Here is a 24,958-nt window from a genome sequence, read left to right on the forward strand (position 1 = left end):
CTATCAAATAATTGGTTTGTTTGTTTCTAACCCAGGCTCTATTGAAGCAACACTATGTAACCCATTTACCTTAAAATAACAGCGCCAAGTCATGTTGATGGTACACTGACTTGGCATATGGAGAATGGCACAATGACTGATACCTGCAATATTTAGAGAGTCAGGATAGTGCCATTATCTATTTAGATGTCAACTGGGAAGCTTGCTGCAACCACCAATAAATCATCATAAACCCCCTAATCAAATTCCGGTGAAGTGGCCAGCCATTGATAAGGAGCTAGCCACTCCTTATCAAAAGCGGGAAGTTCTTGGGACATATCGACATTAATATATGGTCCCAAAAAGTAATGTTGCATCTTATCAAGCATTAGATTACACTTTACAATGACTTATAAATGCATCCACAAATACAAAGACGGAGCACCAACAGCACCAAGCCAAATTAGCAAATTGCATTTCCCCTGAACAAATGAATTCGATTTGGCCGACCATCGATCTAGATTCTGCTGGGCTCGAGGTCATGGAAGACGATTTAATAGGGCCTCGGGTGAAAAAAAACTAAACTATGCTCGAAACCTTGAGGGGGTCTGGAGCCTTTCCTTGGTTTACTTGAAGCACATTATTTAAAAAAAAAAAGTGGGAAAGAAAGAGTAGGTGACAGAATATGTTTGTGAATCAGCATTGATGGGATTTGGTTGTACACCAGGGGAAGCAAAAAACTCCTCCTTACATTATGTTGTACTGTACTACTATGTCTTCTGTGATATTTTTTTCCTCAGCTTTCCTCAATGTGTTTTTTTCTCTCTAAGGAGCAAATGGAGTTATACTTGTATGTAAACCTTCCCTTTCCAATGGGTTTTATAGTTCATAGTTAGATTGAAATTATGCACCTTTTGCATAAAAACTGGCTGGACTTTTTTTCTCCAACCCAGATAGATGTCAGGACGTCTCCCTCATCTATCTATCTTTGCACAATACTAAAACCTAACACTACATTTAACACATTTAAGCATGTAGAGAATTTTATTTTATTTTATATCACCCATGTATTTATAATATAATATTTGCGTTATGTTAATAAGTTGTACTTCTTTTAAAAAGGCGCTTAAACGACCCTCACTTGCACCAAAGAAAGCAAACATGAACTTCATGCTCTGCTTATCGATACTATTCCGTTTTCAGTAAAAGTAAAAAAAAACAAAAGCCTCAAGCAAGTCCCTCCTGTTTATTGATTTTCTGTGAGACATCTCTCAACACATTCCGCGGATGACAACATCCCAGTGGCCGATTGATGACCATGTTATTGGCATGAAACGTGACTTGGGTCATATGACGCTGCAGTTTGCTGCAGGACTTTGCTGACTAGTGCTCTACGTGTCAGACAGTGTTTGAGTGCAGGGAATGACCAGGGGAAACGGCCCCTCCAGAGCATGACCCGTGAAGGGATATAACTCCCATGCCATTTTTAACAACAGTAGACAACTTAGGCAACGTATCTCCTTCCACCTGTATCATACAGCTCACCATGTATTCTGCCAAGTTCAATTAATCACGTTAGCTTAGCAGGAGAACATGAAACATTCCAGATTTGTGACACCAATGAAAAAAACACAAGCATTTCTTCCCAACAATGTTCATGTTAGTACAGTTGTCTATTTTACCCTGGTATTTAACAATATCAGTCAAGTGCATGTCTTGAGTATATACAGAAAAACATGTGTGGTTGCCTCATAATTGGATTTTCAGCTTTTTTAGCTTTGCTTTCCATCATGGTAAATGTCTTTAAAGTTCAAGGCCACCGGAGACACTGCTGACTTATGAGAAATGGAATACACTAATTCCCATAGACTTGAGTTGAGATCATTTTACACACGCGCACCAACACACACACACACACACACACACACACACACACACACACACACACACACACACACATACACATTCGATGCCTTAAAAATAATCTCACATATGCATACACTTGCATGGTGGGATGAGGCCCATTTCCCCCCCAAATGCCTGCCTAGATGCTCCTAAACTGTTGACCTGCTTTACACACACATACACACACACACACACACACACACACACACACACACACACACACACACACGCACACAAACACACACACACACACACACACACACACACACACCCACACACTAAGGAGCGGTTGGTATGTGAAGGTGTTTATGCATGGATATGCCTTGGGCGGTACGGGGGGGCAGTGTTTGGTCGCATGCCAGTGTTTCAAATCGTATTTGTCTATTCTGGTCCCTGTTGTTAGGGCAAGAAGGCTTTAAATCAGGGTTGTCCCCATTTCAGAATTCCGGTTAAAAAAAATAATGCACAAGTATTGATAAATTGGACCATTTGTTTGAATTAATACAATGTACAATAGACTGGAAGAGGAAGTGGTATTTCTGGTGGTATTTAGGTTCGAAACTGAATCCAATTTAATCTTTGAACCGTGATGAACATAAAACATCAATGAATGACAACAACATCTATAAAAGTCATTGTGCTCATAAAGTAAATATTTAAGGGATTAGGAATTGTTTATTATTCTGATTTTAAAAATTGTCTTTAACCTATCTGCAACGAGTGAAACTAGCAGAATCTGCATTTTTTTTTCATATTAATGTACAGTAAATATCCTTTGCAGTCGTGGTTTCTATGGCATGTTAAATGTCATAATGAACGTGAACATCTCCTTTGTTACTCCTCTGTCCACAGGAGGTGAACCTGACGAATGTGGACACAAAGCCTTGTACACGCAGTCCAAAGACAACAGTTCACAAGAAAAAGGTGTGTGTGTGTGTGTGTGTGTGTGTGTGTGTGTGTGTGCACATTATTATAACCTTATCTATGCCGGTTATTTACCTTGTGTGTGAGTTGTGAGGCGGGCCCTGCCGTAACCCCTGCAGATTTTACAACATAGTTCCCTTTAATACCAACCATGTGATTTGCGTGACGTGATTTATTTTGTGTACGAGTATGTTTTGGAAAAGCCCTTGTTTTCCAACGACTGAGGCATGTCTGTGTGCAGCTTTTAGGATCTTGTCAGCTGACATGTACACATGCCCACAATGACTTTTGTTTTTTTACATATTATGGTTTGAGTAGATTACTAGATAATAGATTTACTCATAAAGTGGTTTTGCTCACGTTATCATATGTTCTTACAGGAGGTGGACACTAAAAATAACACCCTTCACGCTTAATACCTCACCCTTTTTTGTGCTTTTTTTGCTTCCAATTTGGGTTTAATGAAGGTTTTATGTTTTGTGCCAGGGAATTTGTTAAACATCTTGCGTCATGTTTAGATGTTTATGTTTCTCTCTCTGTTTCTCCCTTTCTCTCTCTTCTAAACAAGAGTCCTCCAGATAATACTGACCCTTTGAGCAAGCAAGGGCAAAGGAAAAAGGTACAACAATACATTAATCACAATGCTGTAATTTGACCTAACCCCAGTAGACATGCTGTTTTGTCAAACATTATTAGAATGACACATGTTTGCCAAGTGTTTTCGTATTCTTATTTTCCCATCTGCATTGATGCCATGTTTCTTATCCATGTTTATTGCCTCAGTCCTTATTTCCTTGAGGTCGTATCACAGACAGACTCATGCTGTTGGCCTCTCTGCTCGGTCACATGATTTGATTTGATAAAGGAGCTCTGCTGTAGGAAGCACAGCAGCACATATTTTCAGTTTGAGACACATGGGCAGCAGTCATAAAATGGTTTGAATTTAACACAGTCAATACAAAATAAACACCAACTGGTTGATTTGTAATTTACGTGGGATTCTTTTTTGAAAGACTGGCTGTTAATTTCTCTGGTTTTTGTGAGAATTTCCCACAGGGTTTCTAGTTGAAAGAGCCATTAATAGTTGCATTGTTGTAATAAGCTCCAGTTGGATTTTGAATTTGATGTTGATGGTCAGATTAGCTTTTTGATTTTTTTTGAAGTGAGATTTCATTTGTAGTGAAACATAGGCTAATATTCTATCCTACTCTGGCTTGTAAATGTAGCCCTCAACTAGGATCACAAGCCATGTATGTGATATTGATGCTAGCGTCAGTGTGGAGATAACAGAAATGCTGATTGCGGTAACAGTAGTATTAGCTTTGTCTAAGGGAAAATGGCATCTTGCTGATGAAGAATGTTTACCTTCCTTGGGATGTCAACCCAATAGAGTTTGCTTTTCGCAAACATCTGTGTAAACCATAAGAAACAGTGTTCTTATTCCTGTGCACATGTTATTAATCCCCATCACAAACCATAATGTGTATGATCACCTGGCCTGAAAAACAATCGAGTCAAGCAAATTAAGATGCATCCTTATGGGGCAAATATACCAGGGATGTTCCTAATGACTAATTTCTTGACGTTTAAACGGAGCTTTAAATTTAGACAAGTGGATTACTCTCAAAGTAAGAAAACAGTTAGAAAACAGTCAAAATTTAGCACAATTTAATCTACTCTATAAGATTAAAAGTTTTCCGAAAAAATATTGCCTATAATTTACGGCAGCTTCCTGAAAGTCCACAAGTTGAATCATCTGCCGGAGACCCGTCAGTTGACTGAGGCTCTTTTTTGTTTTTTTGTCAGTCAGTGTGTATTACAATAACAGGACAAAACAAATCGAAGCTTACACAAATGAACATGATTAACATTTCAATGAAGAATTATAAACAAGGGGAATTCTAAATATATTTTGTAGCAGGGCTAGCTGCTGCACTTGCAAAAAAAAAATCCATGTGAAACAGCTTACACATCTTAAATTGCAAGTGTTTAATTTGTTTATTTATTGATTTACACTTAAGATTAATTTATTATATTTAAAGAGAAGTACAGTAGCCTATTTAGCCTACCCTGTTGAAGACGAGAAGTTATTATTTCAAAGTGGACAATGCTGTGAACTTATTAAAGATTTTCGGGCCTACTCTTTTTATTTTCATATAAAGATAATTCTGATCTATGAATATAGGCCTGTCGCAGGCTTCATTATCAGCATTTGCCTCATCATCATTCGCTTGGAGGCTGTGATACTGAGCAGCAAGATTTTTTCCAACTGCCCATTGCATTTCCATCTTGTGGCGGGGATCGAGAGCAGAGGCAATCAGTGCCACACTTCCACCTCTCTCTGAGTCTGTTGGGACGCATTTGTCTCTCCAGTGATGCTGCTACCGGGTTCTTGAAGTCCACCACTTTGCTAGGATCGCCTGCTGAGTTGAGATGCCTAGTGGAGATTCAATTAATGAAAATGGTATAAAAGGTTAAGTCATTTATTGATATTGACCCCTTATTCATATTGTTATTATCATCATCATTAGGCTGTCATTACTATCAGTTGTGTCGCTGGTCTGTCCGTTCTGTTTTTTCTTTTCTCTTTCCATGATGGCCACAGTACTATATATCATATAATAATATCAGCCAACTCATGGCATTCTCCTTCAATCCATAATTTATGGCTTGTTATATGTATGTATGAGTATGGGCAATGGCACAAGGCACTGACTCCCACTCCAGCAGGTTGTTGTTGTTTGCCACTACCATGTTGCTTGCATTGTAGTGGACACAGGCGATGACCTTGTTATCCAGTCCCCACTTGCTAGTGGTACCTCGCAGGTGCGCTGCCAACTTTTCAGAACCATGGTAAATGGACTGCATTTATATAGTGCTTTTCTAGTCTTACGACTACTCAAAGCGCTTTTCAGTACATGCCTCACATTCTCCCATTTACACACACATTCATGCATCGCTGGCGGTGGCAGCCATACAAGGCGCACACTTGCTCAACGAGAGCAGTTAGTGCTCAAGAACAGTTAGACATGCTACCAGGAGCCAGGGAAAGAACCAAGAACCCTCTGATTACCACATTGACCCCCTCTACCTCCTGAGACACCGTCGCCCCGGCTATGTCTTTCCTCTAGTGCGCATGTCTGGCTCACAGTACTAACTAGGTTTCCTGAAAGAAATGACACGTTATTGGCACAGATGACTCGGATGTCATGGAAGTCCAACCGTTTGTAGTAATGGCCACATATTCTGCCTTCTCCATGTTTAGTTTAATTTCCTCCGTCAGCTTTTGATGGTTGTGCTCCAGTCTGGATGTGATTATTTTGTGCCCCGGCACCTTTTATTTGGGCTCAATATATTCCATTCATTTTTGGAAGCCTTTGCTTTCAGCACAGTTGAGTGGTAGCATATCTTGCGCAGTCATCGCCGTGATGAGCTCCGTTATCTTTTCAGACGGAGCAGGATCACAGCTTCTGCGTGTTAGGGTGGTAAATTATGTCATATGGGTTTGCCGAATTTGGCTAGCACCAGCAGCCTGCTCCCCTTGCAGGTTAACGTCCACATCCCTGTGCCGAATGTGGCTATGCATTGCTCCGGTTGAGTGGGTGTATGCTAGTTTATTATAACATAGCCTGCATACAACCTTATTTCCAATTTCTAGACAATCTAAATACTGCCAAACCGGGCTGGTTTTACAAGATGTCATCTTTGTCCCACTTTCCACCTCACTGGTTTAACCTATGGGGGGAACAGGCCAATGTGGGGTTTTTTTTCCACATGTTTTTTTTTTTTTCATCCCCCGATGTAATTTAAATGTGTACATTAATAAAATAATAATAAGTGTGTTTTATTTTCAATCTGCCGTATGTAATTTCAATGTTTACATTTATCAAAAAATAATAATAAGTTTAACCGATAAGTATATCTGGTGCCGACTAGCGAAGGTAGCAGCGTTTAGTCAACTAGTCGACGAATCGCGCACATCCCTAGATGCTACCACAAAAACACTTTGGACAAGCAATGACATGGAGAGCAAGGGCGTGTTTATAGCAAATTGACAAAAACAAGACTCAGAAAAAAAACCCAAAACAATTATTTCAAGCTTCGCATCACAAACTTTATATGTGATACAAAGTTTGGATGTAGTGTAGATATGAAACAAGTGGAATATTTTACTAGTTAAAAGGTCGCTCCTGTGTTTCCATCCTGGTCTTCCCGTACATCCTGTGGCATTCTCTGAATGACAAATTTAGACAAATCAATTTTTAAGCTCTGAGGGGCGAATCCATAGCAGGGCTGGAGAAGCTTTTGGACCTATAAAGTTGCCAAAGACAATCAGTTAAGTGAATAATCAACTGTCTAAATGGAGGTAGCATGCATAGATCTTTAGCGCGATCCAATTGTTTAAACCACTAATGGTGACTAAAAACTCTCCAAATTTACCGTTTAAAATAATCAGTTTAAAGCCTTCCTTTTTTTCCAACGTTGCTCTTTTTTGTGCGTGCCACCAACACTCCCACAGTTGTTCTCAGCGCCATATCTAGTATTTTGGCTTCAGTAGCTTTCAACAGGCATACCCTTCACCTGCTTGGATTGGACCCTCTTTTTTGTTTCCCTGGATATTTTTGCCTTTACACTTTAATAACAAAATGGAAAAAGGTGCTTCATATAATCTTCGTTTGAGGTTCTACTCATACACAACAGTCGGTGGATCACAGCGTTTGTACCCTCTTAAGGTCATCAAGGTAAGACCTAACATCTTAAGCCGTTGGTTTTACAAGCAAACCTTTTCTCTTTCTTGCCTCATATTTCCATTTGTTATTGCGGTTCTTGACTGTTGCCCCATCCCCGATTCTTTGATTTCATATTTTATTATTCACCTGTACGATGGTTGGATGTAATAATTTTTCTCCTTTTAACAGGTTAGGAAAGGGAAGACAGACAATGTCCTGCAGGTCACGCCTCATCCCGGCATCCCTGCTGTGCTGCCTCCCGTGACCCGGCAGCCCACGTCTGTGTCCACCCCCGTGCACACACCGAGATCCACGCCCGTGCACACACTCCTCACAACGGAGCTCGGCATGGTGGGGAAGATAGAGACGACCCCCCGTCCCTCGTCACCCCGAAATGCCAGCCTGAGCATGGAAGCCCTAAACAGGTCAGCCTCCCTTCTCTAAACACTAGAAGCTGTCGAAGTGACAATTACAAAAAATAGATTTCATTTTTCTTGGTTTGGTTTATAACTTTGGTTTAAAAAAATAAATAAAAAATTACCTCAAAGATGGCTGACTTTGAAAAACTAATAATGTGGTCTAACTCAAGCAATAATTACCTATGTAGTAGACTATAGGTTATCTTGAATCAGTCAAGCAGAAAACAAAACAATATTGCATCTAGTTGCACTGAAATGTTCACAAGTCCCTTTTTATGATTTTATTGGGTTCATAGTCTCATCTGTCATCTCTACTGTATCTACAAACCTTTATGAATACTGTCAAAGAAGGCTAGTTATAACATGAAACAAAAACATGAATGCAAAATGCAAACTGTTTATTAATTTAAATTCAATAAATAACTTTTCAACCAAAAAAAACCAAAACATTTAAATTTAGTTCTTAATGCCACTATTTAAATGTATGCATTCATTTATGGTAAATGGGTTATGACCACTGTTTGCGTATCACCTGAGAGTGAGGCTAAAGAATGTGGAGCATCCACCAGCGGCTTGGGATCCTATGGCCAAGTAAACTTGTGAGGTCCCTGTGGCATCCAAACAAGCTTATTAAGGACTTGAAACCAGAAGCGATTGGTGTTAAGTTTCCCTGGTCCTGGAATAGTAACTCTACAGCTGTGCCTGTTGTTGGAGCCTTTGCTGCTTTGGTTTGTGAGATTGTTACAGACTAGTATTAACTCATTCTGCTAACAAACCTGGAGAAAAATGTTAATCTCAATGTTTTCTCTTGAATTCAGCATCAAAAGGAAGTGGCTTTCAATTGTTGCCTTTAGCCAATGGTTATTGAATTCATTCCACTGGTGCTTGATAGTGAGCCTTTTTTTCCCTTTGGAGTAATTCAAAAAGATGTGCAAAATGGAAAAAAAAAAACGAAAAAAAATTGAAATCACTCACAGTGTTGTGCATACCTTTTACACAGCAGCAAAATTATTCAATTGTACACATCATATATCATGCAGAACCAAGGGATGTGCAACCAAACATAGATACTGTCTCTCAAAGGGTTTCTCTCTAACCCCAACCAGAAATGTATTGTAGACCTGTATGGGAGAGACGTGTATTTTAAAACACTATTTTTTTGATGTATGTTGCCAATCCAAGGTTTACTTCTGTTCATGCCAAAGCGACCAGCCATTTCTCTGTTTCTGCTTCCAATGTCAGCAATAGAAACCGCATGCACCTCACAACATTCTTCATAAATATTAGGCAGCATGACATTGAAAGCAACTACACTTTACAATAATTGAAGTAGAAAATCTTGTATTGGGATAAAGAGACAAAGGACCGTCATTCGTATTTATGGACATGACTTAATTGTCAACAAAATTCTCCTTAATTGTGCATTCACATTTTATTGCCTGTGTTTTATAACTGAGAGGCTGTGGGACGTGCTTTGATGGCTCCATCTACATGCTCCAATAATAAAGCCTGTACCTATGTCACTGAGCTGAAACAACAGTTAAGGTAATTTCTTTGGTTATTTAAAAAAAAAATTAAGGTTCTTCTTACCAAGGCACCAAATATAAATTGAAATCCTAAAGCCCTTCTGTTGACTACTGTTTTTGTCTTGTATAATAGCAATATTACACCCATAACAATTGACATTTTATTCAGCCACCTGTCTCATGTCTTTTGCAGTCTTAAGGGCCTTGTCTGGACCCCAGAGTGCACAAAAATTATTGAAAAATATTATATTGTACACAAATATTTTGCGAGCTCTGTTTTGGAAAGTACACCTGGTAGAATATCTCCTTTTTTGACAAAATATAGAATATTTAGTTGCTCTGGATTCATATATTGTACAAATGCATGCACGTGAGTTAATGGAAAAGTGTGTTCCCCCTATTAGATATACTGATATATATATATATATATATAGAGAGAGAGAGAGAGAGAGAGAGTATAGTATATCATGTCAGGTGGAAAAAGCTTTCCTTGCATTTCAGCACGACAGTAAATCCTTCATGGGTTTTTCCCACTTTTCCAAAAGTCAGCATCAGGTGAAGTTGGGCGACTAATCAAGAGACATTGTGACAGGGGACCCCAGCAACATATGCAAGCAGTGAAGGCCTTCTGTCGATCATTTACTGACCTTCCGCTGCAGAGACCGCAAGATAATCTCGCAAGGGCACAGGAACGTAAGAAGTCACACCTTGTAGTGTTTGACCTGTCAGGGAGATCAGCAAGCATTGTACAATTGTGATTAACAAACAAAACACACAACAAAAATAAAACATTGCTAATACTTTGTTGTGCACAGAACTTATCCACAGAATAAGTCATAGAATCATAAAATACAGTCATAAAATTTAATGCGGATAATTTTTTATTAGAAATAGAATAATGCACAAAACTAATGGAACTTGCTGATTAAACTGCAGCTTTTAGTTTAGCAAATGTACCTTTAGCTTAAATTTGGTGCTTATTTTCTATGTTCCCAGGATTTGAAAATGTAGCTTAATTTTTCTAATTATATGCTTCGTTGATCCAAACCCATTTCTGGACTGTCCCAATCAAGAACAAAAATAATAATTAAAATAACAATAAAAATTTCAACTTTTTTGTGCACCTCCAATACAAATTATTTTGATTACTATAAATAATTCTAAAAATCCTACTGCTACATGATGGGTGCACAGGGAAAAGCACCAACCCATCCCCCTAGTTGACCCAGTTTTGGTCCTCTCGTTCTAAATGTTCTTCCGGTACCAAATCTGAGATGGTTTTCAGGACCAAGATCCTTAGCTTTCATGCTGTACTTGTTGCTGCTCTCATGCCTGTTTGTCAGCTTGCTCTTTCCATGGGTATGTGTTACTGTTTTATAATTCCACAAACTCTACCACTTATTGGACCAGCCTGGGTAATACCAGGCCAGTGTGTTGCTGTGTAACAATAAGTAGAGCAGAAAAAAACCTCAATTTTTTCAGAAGAAAGAGAAAGAAAGAACACTTACAATTTTCTTTTCTTCTGTATGAGATTTGATAAAAGCCCACCTCATTTCTTTAAGTATTGTTTTCCCAAGCAAATAACTCAAAACGACCCCATTTTTCTGTATTGTTTTCACAAGCAAATAACCCAAAACTAGCACAAAGTTATAATCTTCTTGGCATAGAAAATATTATGGGGAAACTCCTTAGAACTTGCTCTATTCACCTGAAAACTAGAATAAATATTGTAGTGTGGGGGTGGTGCGATTTAAGCAGCCAAACTTGTCTCGGCTCTAGTTAATTGGGCTTGATCCACCTGAATTTGGGCGAGGGCCACAACCATCTGTTCCAGGAGGGACGGCACCCAAGGTTCTTTCTCACACTGCTCCATGTCCTTGTTCAAGTGCCAGTTGTGGCAGGGTGGCAACTTTTCAGGGTGGGAATGAGGCAGACGGACAAATAAATGGTGTGCGTTTATTTGTCGCATGAGCCATGTGGGCTTACTTTTAATGATGAACTGAGGGGCGCGCTGGCCAAAATGATAAACAATAATAATAACGATAAATCCGGATGCCTGAGGAATGCAGGCTTCTCGGGCGCCGGGCTCCTGGACAGCTGTCGAGCCCAATACGCCGAACCCTCACTGCAAGGCAGACAAACATTAAGAAAGCTTCCGGCCCCGAATCGAACGAATCAGCGCTGCTTGGCCGCTAATTCGGCCGATTCAGGACAGCTGTGTGGCCACGGTAAGGAAGCTGCGCTGGGGTCTGCAGCTGCGGCTTAACCCCCCCCCTTGGTCCACCACAAATATATATAAAATGCATGAGCATTTTGTTCTCTGACCCTTTCTGTTGTTGGACTTTCTGAATCTTTAGCAGTCTTCAAGCTCAAATCCTCCTTCACGTGGTTGTTTCCCCATCAAGGGCTTTCACGTAGGACGCAGTTCACTTTGCACTACACTCTAAACCCCAATGGTGTGTATTTTTTGCGATATATATAATATTGTAATATAATATACAGTATAAATATAATTTATGTAATATTTAATACAGGCCAACCGAACTTAAAATAATACCAAAAACAATAATCCTGTTGTTGAAGTTATGACAGCGGAAAAGTTTGTGTACATGTACCAGAGGTGTGAATCCTTACTGGCCTCACGATTTGATTCGATCACCTGTCAATGATTCTCGTTGCATCTCGATTGCATCTCTATGTATCGCATCCCCAATTTTCTGGATGGGCACTGATGTAATTTTTTGGTAATTATGGGTCATCACACTCACCCCCATTTAATTTTTGTATTCTAACTGCTCTGTACTTTCCATGTTACCATATAAGGTAATTTTGTGTAGTCCCTTAGCCAGGCTTTGTGCTTACGTGTGGGTGCACTAGACGTTCCCCGGAACTTCGCGAACATAATGGTCTTTGTTGAATGTCAAACTTGTGTCACAAAGCAATGTTCAGCCTTTACACTATCTACAGCAACTGCACCTTTTGTGACATCTGCCGGTAATGGCTACCACAGAGACTAGTCGGCCCCAGAGATCGGGGCTTTCTTCTAGAACAGACCCCTGGTGCATGTTCTTACAACTTCGTACCGGTACTTAATAAATACTCATCTTCTAATCACTGTCAGTGTCACTTCAGTCCAGCCATCCAAGCTTACTTAATTAACCGTCAGCACCAAGGCCTGCACCAGGGACAGGTTGAATATGATTGTGAACACTGGGGAAGCAGGTCGGCACAGGTCTTCAGAACATATCCGGGGGTGCCACCCGGACCGGCTACTTTCCTGGTGTTCACCTGTCTCAGTGCGCTCACACACTGTGTCCTATGTTATAGAAGCTTCATGGCTCTACTGCTATACTTTTTTGATTGGCATGCATCCTTTTCATATTCGTTATAAAGCTCATTTCTACTGCCTGTCAAATAATCATGTAACTTTATAAAATTTGATACGTTGATTTCAGCAGAGATAAGGGTTTACTGCTAAATTTGTGTGGCTGGCACAATACAAACAACTTACTCTACCGTCACAACATATGAGTAAATATTTTTTTCCCGGAATACAGCTACTTACCAGTAAAGTTACTTTTTTCAAACATTTAGCTTCTTCATTTGGCGTCTTCCGCTTGTAATCTTTTTCAAAACATAATGCTGAAATAGGATTTAATTAGATAAAATTTTACTTTTATTGGTCCCTCGGGTGAAATTCGGTTGTCACAACAGCTAAAATACAGAGGATCGATAAGGAAAAGATAAGAAGATATACCAGAATAATACAATATTGTACTGTACTGTACCACTGTACAATCTTCATGCATAAGCCTGTATACTCATCACTCTTATTGATGTGCAAGTACATTCCCCTAACTCCAGCATGTCAACTAGCCCCTATTCAATACGTGTGACAACATAACCCTGTGATCCAAAGGTGTGCTTTTACGATTACATAGTTGCACATAAGGGATGCATGCAGGCCTTTGTATGTGGTTGCCATGGTTCCCTGGCTCCTGTAATGTAACCTTTAGTTTTCTTAGAAACTGTTTGAAATGGGTGGGAGTGTGGAAGGTCACAGTTTGGTGCGAGTGCGGAGGGCCCCCCCACCCCCACTCCCCCCTGCGGGTGCATCGGCATTGTCGACTGCATGTCAAGAAGTCCTATCCATCAACATGACAGCATGCATTTTACATACCTTGATAAAAACAGTATTGCTGGAAATTTCATGATAAACATGGAACTGTTACTCGTGCGGCCGTATGCTTCATTCACATATTAAAATGAATGCAATAAAGAAAAAAAATGAAATGTTCTTACTTTGCTAACTTCGATAACAATATAATGGGTTGGCACTCATAAATGCGAGGCTGTTTCTGAAAGCCCTGAGATTGCAATGACACTTTGAAGCATTGCTTTCATCGTGGTAAACGGTCAATCCTATTTATATCAAAACGGATCAATAATTACATTAGCTAATTGTAGAATGAAACAACCTCTCTATTTCTTCTAGATAAGTCTATCATTTAACCTTTCATGCAGATATCCTAGGTACAGGCTGACATATTTTACATATACCTTACATATTTATTTTCTATGTATTGTATTTTTTTCTGTACAGCACACATCTGTGCATGCTTCTCTGCACACCTTCTACACTTTGCCTCTGCCTGGCTCAGTTTAATCCTGAAGCTATACTCTGATAGCCAGGCTTCCAGGACACGACAAGCTCCATGTTCTGAAATATTCCAAGAATGTCCAGCAATTACCATCATCCATGTAAAAGCCCAAAGTGTAAAGGGCCGAGCAAAATGGGAAATCATTGGAAAAATGATTCCAATGAAATCAATGCAACACTCAGTCATTTTCAATAATATATACACTTTAAATAAATTGGTTGTACAATTGTTACGGTCACTTTACAGACATTTTTTTAACAATGAATGAAATTCTTGAAAAGTGGAGCATGGCCAGATTTGCCAGCTGGTCTTTGGTAGTTTTCCGTCCCCTCTCCAAGGATCAAAGTCTCCTCACAATGCTTCTAGTTATCCCCTTAGTAAGGTAGTGGGTAAGCAGGATTTCCGTTTTTGCAATCCATGACGGCAGTGACAGCACACATTATTTTAATACGCTTGCCAGACTGTTTAACACCAGCTAATAACATTGGTGTGGGGCAGCCAAGGTTCCACAGGAATTTGAAAATTTGAACGCAGTAAGCAGTGAATTACTCTTGTGGCCGTACCGTGGTTGTGAGCAGTGTTAACGCACAATGTTATGCTAAAGGGAACACACATGCTTTTCTGTAGATCGTGTCATGTGAGAATACTTTTGAAGTTGAATGAACTTTGGCCCATTTTGATTCTTGCTTGACGTGAAACCCAATTCCTTTGTTTTGAACTAGTTCTAGTGCTGCCTGGGTGGACAAAGTGGTGTGTTTTTCCCTCTTCCCCCTCGACACACCCTCCTCCTACAGTAAAGCGCATGAAGACGCGTCACGTACCCAAAATTCACAGTGCCAAATATTGACTGAATGGTCCATTCAATAACAACTCAACTCAATCTGGGATTACAAGATTGCCATGGCACGGCACAGAAACTTAATGTATCATTCAACAAGGAATGAAGTAAAACTTAAGCTAAATTAAATATTTAGCACACATGCATTAGGGCAACTATGATTTAAGAACAAAATGTAATATTTTGGACCGAGATTTACACTTTTTACAACCAATCTATTTTCAATTCAATATTACCAATATTAAATATGGAAAATGAACAACTATGTAAAAAATTGAACAAAAATAAAATATTAGTCAATATTCACTCTTCTTATTTTTACTTATTTTTGGTATGAACATTTCAACTGTGAAGCCTTCTTATGGATGCTAATTGTAATCATAAAACAAAGGAGGAAAGAAAAGAAAGACAGGAAGAAATTCTGTGATAGATAAACACAGGTTCTTTATGGAAGAACAAATTAAAATAAATACAAAAATACAATAAAACTATAATAATGATAATAATGATACTTCTGTTTCACTGTTGCTTTTGCACCATTAATCAAAAAGCAAATGATGATTTCACTATAATTATGGACTAATACAAATGTTAGAATTTACACTTTTAAACTGTGGTATGTGTCAACTGTTAAAAGCACTGATCATAATTTTGATCGTGAAATCGTCTTAAAGTAATCAACATCGACATCTGTTCCCAGATGAGGCTGTTTAAACATGAGTTACTGAGTACTCGTGCAAACTATTTGTCGCCACTAGCACTTGTGTTCAGGTTCAGGTTCAGGTTCTGTCTGTTTGTCCAATACAGCTTCAGAAGAGACATCTTGCAACCAAGTTTTTGCAGCTGAGGTCCCGTGATGATGAGCTTCAGAGTGTCAGAGTTGGGATATGTAAATGTTAAGCAACTTCAATAACAAGTTCCCTTTCTCATTGCATAATTTCATTATGTAGCACTGACCTCGCTCCAGTGGCAGCAACCAAGTCTATATTCAAGAGCAGTCTCTATCATTCTAAGGTTCATAATAATTAACACAGACAGCTCAATAGAAGCACTGATCTGTAGCACCAGGTTCTTATTGTTCTGCAGACAAAGGGGCAGCCATATGGTCCTATTTTCAGCTCTTGTAACATGGAGCCCATGCCAGAGCCGTGATAACGTTTAATGTTTAATAATGTTAAGTTCATGCTACCTTTTGTGTTTATATTTCAGCCCTCAAGAAGAGGACAGACCGATATCTCCTTTCTACATGAGGTAGGCCTGCATTTCCTTTATATTCTTTTAGGCCTCTGTCTTTCTGTGCACACGAAAGAGACTGCGTGCACAGAAGGGCGTGTTGTTGTGGAGGGGGAGTCTGTACACTGTCCTAGTGTGTCACTGCAGAAGACAATAGAAGCAGCAGCAAGTGGGAAGGGGGTCAGCAGCAGCAGTTCGCTTCACAATTTGTTATTCTGGTAGTGACAGCAACAACACGTGGCCAGACAGGAAAACATCATGAATCCCTTCACACACAATATGCACATAGATTTTTGCAGTGATGTCACTGCAATTGATAAGCCTTGTGAAGTACAATGTGTAAAAAAATATTGTACAAACCACTTGTTCAAAAATACTATATATAGACCTGCCAATCTGCACGCATTTTGTGTACCAACCACGCAATTATTGGTCGAAATACACAGGTACGAAATGCCAGCTCAATATATATATATAACTGTAATTTAATCATGGAAAACACTCATTACAATCAATACAAAACAATACCGTACATTTATCGGGTATTTAAACAACATCCCTGGGAACTGGACTAGATGCTACAACCTGTTGTTCTGTAACCTCCCCCCTCCTTCTCCTCTCACTCACTCAACATCCATGGATAAGCAGATGTGCTTTGTTATCCACCGGCGCTGCATTGCTGAGGTAAAATGGGCAGTGGGGGAGTAATAATCCCAAAAACGTGCCCATAATGGTAACATATAAAACGCTGGTGATAGCGGTGCACCAATCGATCGGCCGGTTTCAGCTTGATCGGCCATGATCGGTGACTGCCCGATCAGATATTTTTTCAGATTCTGTGCCAGTCAGTTGTGCTCCTAAAAATGCTCCGATATTCAAACCTGATACGAAGGTAATTTAATGTAATTTACATTAAAAAAAGAGAGCGAAAGAAGGATAATGTCAGCTGCTTGGAGGTTCTTCAAAGTAGATGAAGATTGGATAAATATTTTATCGGCTGACAATATTCCAAAATTGTGCAGACTGTACTTATCGCTGTTACTACTGCGAGGCGTCTGCTTTGGTTCTGAGCGCATGAGCTCTTTTTCGAGACTCGGTTCTTGACGAGTCACTCAGTAAAAAGAGTCGTTCGATTTGATTCAGTTGGTTTAATGCACGGTGAGTTCCAGTGAATAACAGTGAGAGGAATGGGTCATTTATTATTATTACTTTTTTTTTGCAATGGTTGCAATTTATTTTGGAATGAAAGTGCCATATAAATATAATAGAAATTTATATTTGTAATTAAAAGTGATAGAGACTTTAATTTGAAGTTTTCACTGGACATTTCCATGTTAGTTGTATGTTGTGTCCTACTAAAACTAAGGGGGAGTTACAAGCTGAATTATAGTAAAGTTTGGTGAAAGTCCCATTTTATTGGCACTCAGTGACCATTCTATGTCGTCATTTATTTTATTGGAACTCAAGGACAGTTTCAGGTTCTATTCTGGTTCCATAGTGAAAAAGTAACAATAATAAACACAGTGTCAAAATCAGCAATCTTAACCCGCTGTCCTATCAGGGGAGCGTGATCAGATCATGTGATGTATTTGTCATTGATACAGCAGATATATCCAATGAGACCAAACGCTAAGAAAATTTGATTTCTCCGATCACGGATATAAACTCAAAATGATCAGATGACAATGCAAAAGTTATTTAGTGGTCAATGTTCTATTATGAACATACAATAGAATGAAAATCAGAATCAGCCAAAATCGGAATCGGCAGGTCAGAAAATCGGGAAATCCAAAACAGCCAAGAAAATTGCAATTGATGCATCTCTAGTTGGCAAACATGTTGGGTAACTTTACAAGATGAGGTATTTCAAGGGGTCTATCCTAATGATATGAATTTGTATACTGTATGTAGTTAGCCATAGTAGCTCGCATACGATGTGATGAGCCTCGTTACGAGACGGCAAGGTGTGAATAACTGATGGAGTCATTTAGCTGCAATAACGCCACATTTACACTTTTGTGGTACTCAAAATATTTTCCCAGGGTTGGCAGGTCTGTATATATATTTATATATATAAATATTATATATTTTGTCATGCTCTGATATCCCATTCAGCATGTTTTGCCCCAATGCTGATTGTCATCTCTTTTACGATAGTACAAAAAAAAAAATATATATATATATATGTATATATATATACATATATATATATTTGTATATATATATAGTCAAGTATGTCATATACGTATAATAGTTCACTGTCAAACTGTGGCAACTGTCAAATAATGAGGTAAACGAATGACAAAGTTATCTCTGTGAGGCTTCTGACCACTCTGAATGCTTGCTTGGTTTTCAAAGTTTTTTTCTACTCTCTGCATTCTCTCATTCTCTGTGTTTTTAATGTAGATGTATTTATTAATTTTATTTTCCAACATTTACATAACACAAAGTTTCCCTGTGTGCAAGAGTCCCAGTGTGTCCCGGTGGAGTATCCGTGTCTCCCACAAGCCTGGAGCAGGGCAACCAAAGTCGGAAGTTACTTTTAAATGAGGCCTCTGTTTTTCAGAAACAGATTTTAGTGTACTGATAAGGTGAAATCAGTGATTGTGTACCGTGTAAATAAAACGGCGCCTGGAGTAAAGCTCAAACCCCACTGGCTCACAGAACCCGGAACTTGTGCTCAAACATTGGCTCAGAATTAGGGGCTGGGCTGCTAATTCACAATTAAAGCTTCATACATTGAAACAGGCTGTTTTGGAACAGTCAGGGTTTAGAGGCATGGTACAATGACTCGAAAGCCTAATCTGAGTGATATTTTCGGCAAAAAAATTCAAAATCATGTTTTGGGGACCTCAGAGACCTATTTTAACATGTGTGAAAAGGAGCATAATAGGTCCCCTTTAAAAACAAAATCAGCTTAGGAATAATTACACGAGAGTTCGTTACACAGAACACAAATATTTTGCATCCCGAGTTTTAATTATTTTCACCCTGAGAGAAAATCCACTTGTTTACGCCGCTCTTCTGATAGGGTCTTTTGTGTTTGTCTTTTGTGTTGCAATTTCCTATAAAAAAGGATTAGAACTGATTTAACAATGACATATACTGTAGACTGCCAGGCTAATTGGTGGAGCTTACATGACAAATTTTAGGAAAGTCTTGCAAGCCTCAACGGTCAAAAGATGGGTCCAGTCTTTGGTTCGGAAACATAAACATGAAACATGAACGAGAAACATGTGTAGAATGTGTACTTTTCAATACAGTGATGATCCAAATTCAAGTCATTGAGGATGGAAGGATAGCTGTTTTTAATGGAGAAGTTACATTCTTCTGCCTAGATTAGGCTTGGGCTGATAATCGATAACATCGATAAATTCCAGTCATGTAAAATTTTGTGAAGGGATGTCAACTTAAATCAGTTTCCTTAATTGTTAGTTCAGGGAGTCCCAGGGAAAAGTTGTTAGGCCTGGTGCTAAGTACAGGGGGGGGGGGGATTGCTCCCACAGAGGACTAAAATGTACTTGAGTTTTTGTTCAACGATATTAAACCCATTTGTGCATTAAGTTCATATAAGTTTCACACGTTAACAAATAACAAACACTTTCTATGAACCCAAGGTTATCTGTCGTGAAAACGTTTACAACCCGCCTCTTTATCTGATTGACTTAGCGACCATAATGTGACATTGACGAGCGCTGCTGCTGCTGCTGAGTTCTCGACCAAAAGTTCAACCAAAAGAGTTGTGCTAAGCGGCGGCACATTATACAGAGGAACACAGAGGATTTCAAGCGGCGTACTCCAAACGATAATGTTAGTGAAGGCACGTGTGCCGGTTCCGGAGCACCGGAGGGCGAATATTTAAATCCAACCCTATAAGCATCCATGATCATGTTAAAAAAAACAAAAACAAACCCTGATGCTTAGGCCCGGCAGGGGGTCAACTTAAACCCGGTTAACAACCCTGATAGTCGTTAACCTTAACAAACAATTGTTGATAAATTGATCGTGTTAAAGCTAAATAAAGATTATAATATACAGAATACAAAATGCATGTTATATTCCTCAATCAAAGATTTATTGTAACATTTGGGAAACAGGCATTCTTGTAGCATAACAAAAATAGAATATGAAGCATAGGCTACTTTAACAGGAAAAAAAAAAAATTTGGGTTCTGTCTCGCCTGTTGCACGCAAAACTGTTGCTCCTCTAGGCACTAGCAGCATTAACACAATCCCTCAAGTAGCCTGATATCAAACAGAATCGTTTCCATCTTCAGAAGAATCTGTCCACTCGTTGGAGTGGGCGGATTCAATGGTCTCGACCCAGGCAAATGGGAAATGCGACTGTAAAACAATCTGGGTCAGGGCGCCGCCATGTCGGATCTGTACTCACTTCCGTTTTCTCGGCGAGAACACAGAAATCAGTGGGAGAGGGGAGCATGCTGTGATCTCGTGAGAACTTCTCGCGAGATCACAGCATGGTCCCCTCTCCCACATTATGCTTCACAGATTGTTCAGTTCATTGTTTAATTTGAAATCCCCGTCAACCACGACGATAATATCCCATTATTTGGGCCGGACTGCATCGCAATATAAACATGGGATATTACCCAAGCCTAGCCTATATATGCATTGATGTTTACCAAATCAGTTAACTGCACTGTAAGACATAATAACCTTTTGAATTGAAATTAGTCTTTTTGAGTTTTATTAGTGTGAAAGAGGGTACAGGATTGACATAACTTCCAAAATGGAATGTTCATATTACAAAATTCCTCTGGGTCCAAAATTCCCCTGATACCAAGATCTTGGTGGTTATATTTCGTAATCTCTCTTTTCGTTGTTTTTTTTTTTTTCCACATTTCACACTGTGTGACGTTCTCTTTTTCTTCTCCAGTTCTGAATAGATTCTGAATAAGTCTATGATTTGCAGTTTGTCACGTACAAAATGCTTTCTCAATATCTTTCATTCTCTCATGCCCTTCTCTTTGGCTTTTCCTCATTGTCTCATGTCTGCATTTACACTCTCTAACACACATGCACGCAGCTCTCTGTCAAGGTTCTCGTTGACTCAGTCCATGGCGTACTTGCATCCTGTCACATGCACATGCTCTTAGTGCCACATGGCAGCTTAGCCCAGTTAAAAACACTGCTGTTCTGGTCCACAAATCAACTCCACAACCTTCCTTTATGTGTTGACAAAAGACCAGTCCCACTTCATACTGCGCTGTGCTGTAGTCAACGTCACTGGGGTCAGTATTTAACAGGTATGCGCTTCCCAAATAAGGGCATTGGGATTTCTTTAACAAACTGTTTATGCAGAGCGGGAACCTTACCAATTCTTGACTTCTTCCCGTAAAACGTGGACACAAATTCTGCATTATTTTCTTTTGATATGCTGTTGGTTTATTGATTATTGTTTATCGTCTTTCAGTGCTAAAGTGTTGTTGTAAAGATATTGTCATATAGTGACACTCTATTCAGTAGTAATTAATTAATAATTATATGATATGAATAATATGAATACGAAAGATATGGTCACCATCAGACTGAGTTAAATACTTTGAATTATCATATCGTTCAATACAATAAACCGGTTCTTCAACATGACATTTTTAAATCATACGTCAATTCAATATTATTTTTAATTATTATTGTAAGTTATTAAACTTATTCACCTGTAGCACCAGCATACTGTCTATTGCCATGGCGACAGTTGTGTAAGAAGAAAGAAGAAGAAGAAACAGTCTTTATTTGTCACACGACACTCCACAACACATGCTTGCACACACACACACACATGCACATGCTTGATGGTGGCCGGTGAAATGGCTCCTCTGCTTTTAACCCATCCTGGCTTGTCCTTCCTCCGGGGGCACAGCCAGGAGCAGTGGGCAGCATACGCGGACGCGCCCGGGGACCAGGTGATAAGTGTCCATCGCTGGTCAGACGATGATGGGTGCATGTTTTTGGGGGGGGGTCCTTACTGACGTGAGGTGGAGGAAACCCCATGTGAGCACGGGGAGAACATGCAAACTCCACACAGAAAGGCTCCTGTTTTTTTGGAAGATAACCCGCCGGAGCACGGTGCCAACAGCGCCCCAGGCGGGAATCGAACCCAGGACCTTCTTGCTGTGAGGCAGCAGTGCAATGCACTGCGCCACCGTAATGAGCGCTTCCCGTCACTTGTCCTCTTTCCCCTCCATCCTCAACCTCAACATCTTTCGAGTGAGTAGTTTGCACTCTGACATGACCACTTAATTACCTCCTCAATGTAATAACATGATTTTTACATCCCCACGACCCCACGGTCAAGAAAGGAAATCACTTTATGAAGCACTTGACTCCCGATCAAACAGTAGTTTTACAATTCAGGAATGAAATTGCGAAATAATTTTGTAACTAGTAAGTAACCTTTCAACTTCTTTGGCTCACAATTCTGGCAACACATTCAACACGTACACAAGTTTACACAACAAAAGAAAGCTATTTAATAGATCCAAAATCCAAATCTTTTAAGAACTAAAACATAAGTAACCTCAAATGAAAGCAAAGGGCATTGGCAAACAGAGCAAAATCAATCAAGGCCAATGAGGCTAATGCACTGAACTGCAACAATACAATGAAGTAAATAGTCAAAAAAATAGAAATGATCAGCAAATTATTTAGCAATCAACTTCCCCAACAGAATAAAAGGTTTATTCTAAAAAGATTAAAAATAAGTCATTTTCATTTTTGTTTTTATTAAGGTAATAATAATAATGATGTATTATTAATATTAGCCTTTGAGTAATTAATGTATGTATTAATTTATTAATGTAAAGTACATTGAGCTGCACATTGTGTAAAAAAGGTGCTGTTGTAATGAAGACCTTTTTAGAACATGTTAATTACCAGCCCAACCAGAAATATTCAGACTTAATAATATTAATAATGTTTATGAGCCATGGTATTCTCTTTGTCTTTTTCACTGATTCATAATACAAGTTACAATCGTTTCCTATACCAGCATGATTACACGCTATTGCACGTCCAAGTTAAAATTAGCTCATTTGCCATTTCCTCTAGAGGATTACCAAATGCCACCTTGTACCACACCATAGTCTGGCTTGGATAACACAGCGACCTTCTTAAATCTTATTACAAAATAATTCACTGCTGCCACACACAAGCAGAGGTTAGCAACTGGACCTATTATGCAAAACTGACTTTTTCAGTGCTTGTGCACATACATTTGGGTTTCTGATGGGCCAACACACAAACTGTTAAAAAAGACAACACGGCCAGTTTTATGTGAGCTGTCTATTTCAGAAAACATGTCCTGAAACAACATTTGCAGCCAACCCCTATGTCACGTTGGGCTTCAGTAAGAATTTGTACCGCCCCCCACTCAACAAACAACAACTCAACAAACAAATATTTTAAAAGGAAGAGGAATTGATACCAACTGTCCGTGAAGAAACTTGGGACGATGGAAATGAAAGTATTTTGAAAATGACTCTGCTGCGTGTTTGTTTCTTTAAAAAAAAGAAAAAAGAAAAGTATGCAGTAGGTACACTGTAGGCTGCAGAAGGAGATCCACTGTGCGTTTTCAGAGAAAACCAATAAAAACTGTGTGTTTTTATTGTAGATGTGTTTATTTATTTAATTGTATTTTCCGACATTTACATGAAACAAAAAAACCCCCGTCTGAGAGACCCGGTGCGTCGCAGTGTGGTGTCCATGTCTCCCACAAGCTCAAAGCACGGCAAAGAAAGTCGGAACTTACTTTTAAATTAGGCCTTGTAGATATAAAATGAGTGAAGATTCAGCAACTAGATTGCTTATTTCACTCCTCAAATTTGTTCAGAAACAGAGTTTGGTGTACTGATAAGGTGAAATCAGTGAAAGGACAGAGTGAATAGAACAAAACTTGGAATTATTGCTCAAACGCCATTGGCTCACAGAACATGGAACTTGTGCTCAAACCCCATTGGCTCACAACACCCGGGGATGGCTCCTCCCACAAAAAAACAGGGTTACAGGGTTACATTTTTGAACAGGGTGGTATAAAGGTATGTTAGAATGGCTAGAATGCATAATCTGAGTGATATTTTCAGCAAAAAAAATTCAAAAGCATGTTTTGGGAACCCAGAGACCTATATTAACTTGTGTAAATAGGAGCACAATAGATATCCTTTAAGTACCTCAACAGCCTAAATTAGATTCTGAGACACTAAAATATTTTTCACATTAGTAGTAGATAAAAGAGTGACATGTAAATGACATGGTGCAAAAAGAAACCATAATTTTATTTTTATATTAATATCTAATTTTGTTTTATCGTAGCTCTTCAGGATGGTATGACTATCCCAATTGTTAAAGACCATATTTGCAAGAGCAAGTTGGTCGAAGTCAATTGAGCACAGAGGTGCGTTCATCAGTCACGGTGTCACCTAGGAATTTGAAATCATCATTACTTAGTTCCCGTGGCACATACTTTTAGAGAGAGTTTAATAGGTGACAAGGTAGAAAGGTTGTTTTGGAAAACCTCAGTAGATTCTCAGGCATTAGAATGTCAACAGCTCTCAGCGTGTGAATCAGACATTGATCAGTTTTGGGTTTAGTCAACATTACAAAGCTATAAAGCCATTTTCTGTTTCATTTTTTTAACAGTGGTATCAGGTTTCTATTAGACATTTGTTAAATATGTTTATGGAGATAAATTTGGGTCCTCAGAGCAATACTTGACAGATTTATAGCAT

At 39.1% G+C, this 24,958-nt stretch overlaps 1 protein-coding gene across 1 annotated transcript in view; it reads left to right on the top strand.

The window, feature by feature from the left end:
* fam13a (family with sequence similarity 13 member A) overlaps positions 1 to 24,958 on the top strand; it is a gene marked incomplete at its 5' end in the record, with an annotated part of 57,847 nt that overhangs the window by 11,482 nt on the left and 21,407 nt on the right. The window contains 4 exons of the mRNA XM_079999461.1: positions 2,737 to 2,808; positions 3,377 to 3,427; positions 7,728 to 7,963; positions 16,192 to 16,233. Coding sequence (XP_079855587.1) covers positions 2,737 to 2,808; positions 3,377 to 3,427; positions 7,728 to 7,963; positions 16,192 to 16,233 — 401 coding nt within the window. The remainder of the gene's footprint in view (positions 1 to 2,736; positions 2,809 to 3,376; positions 3,428 to 7,727; positions 7,964 to 16,191; positions 16,234 to 24,958) is intronic.

This window comes from Zeus faber (assembly GCF_960531495.2).
Source record: "Zeus faber genome assembly, chromosome: 4".
In the NCBI taxonomy this organism is placed as follows: domain Eukaryota; kingdom Metazoa; phylum Chordata; class Actinopteri; order Zeiformes; family Zeidae; genus Zeus; species Zeus faber.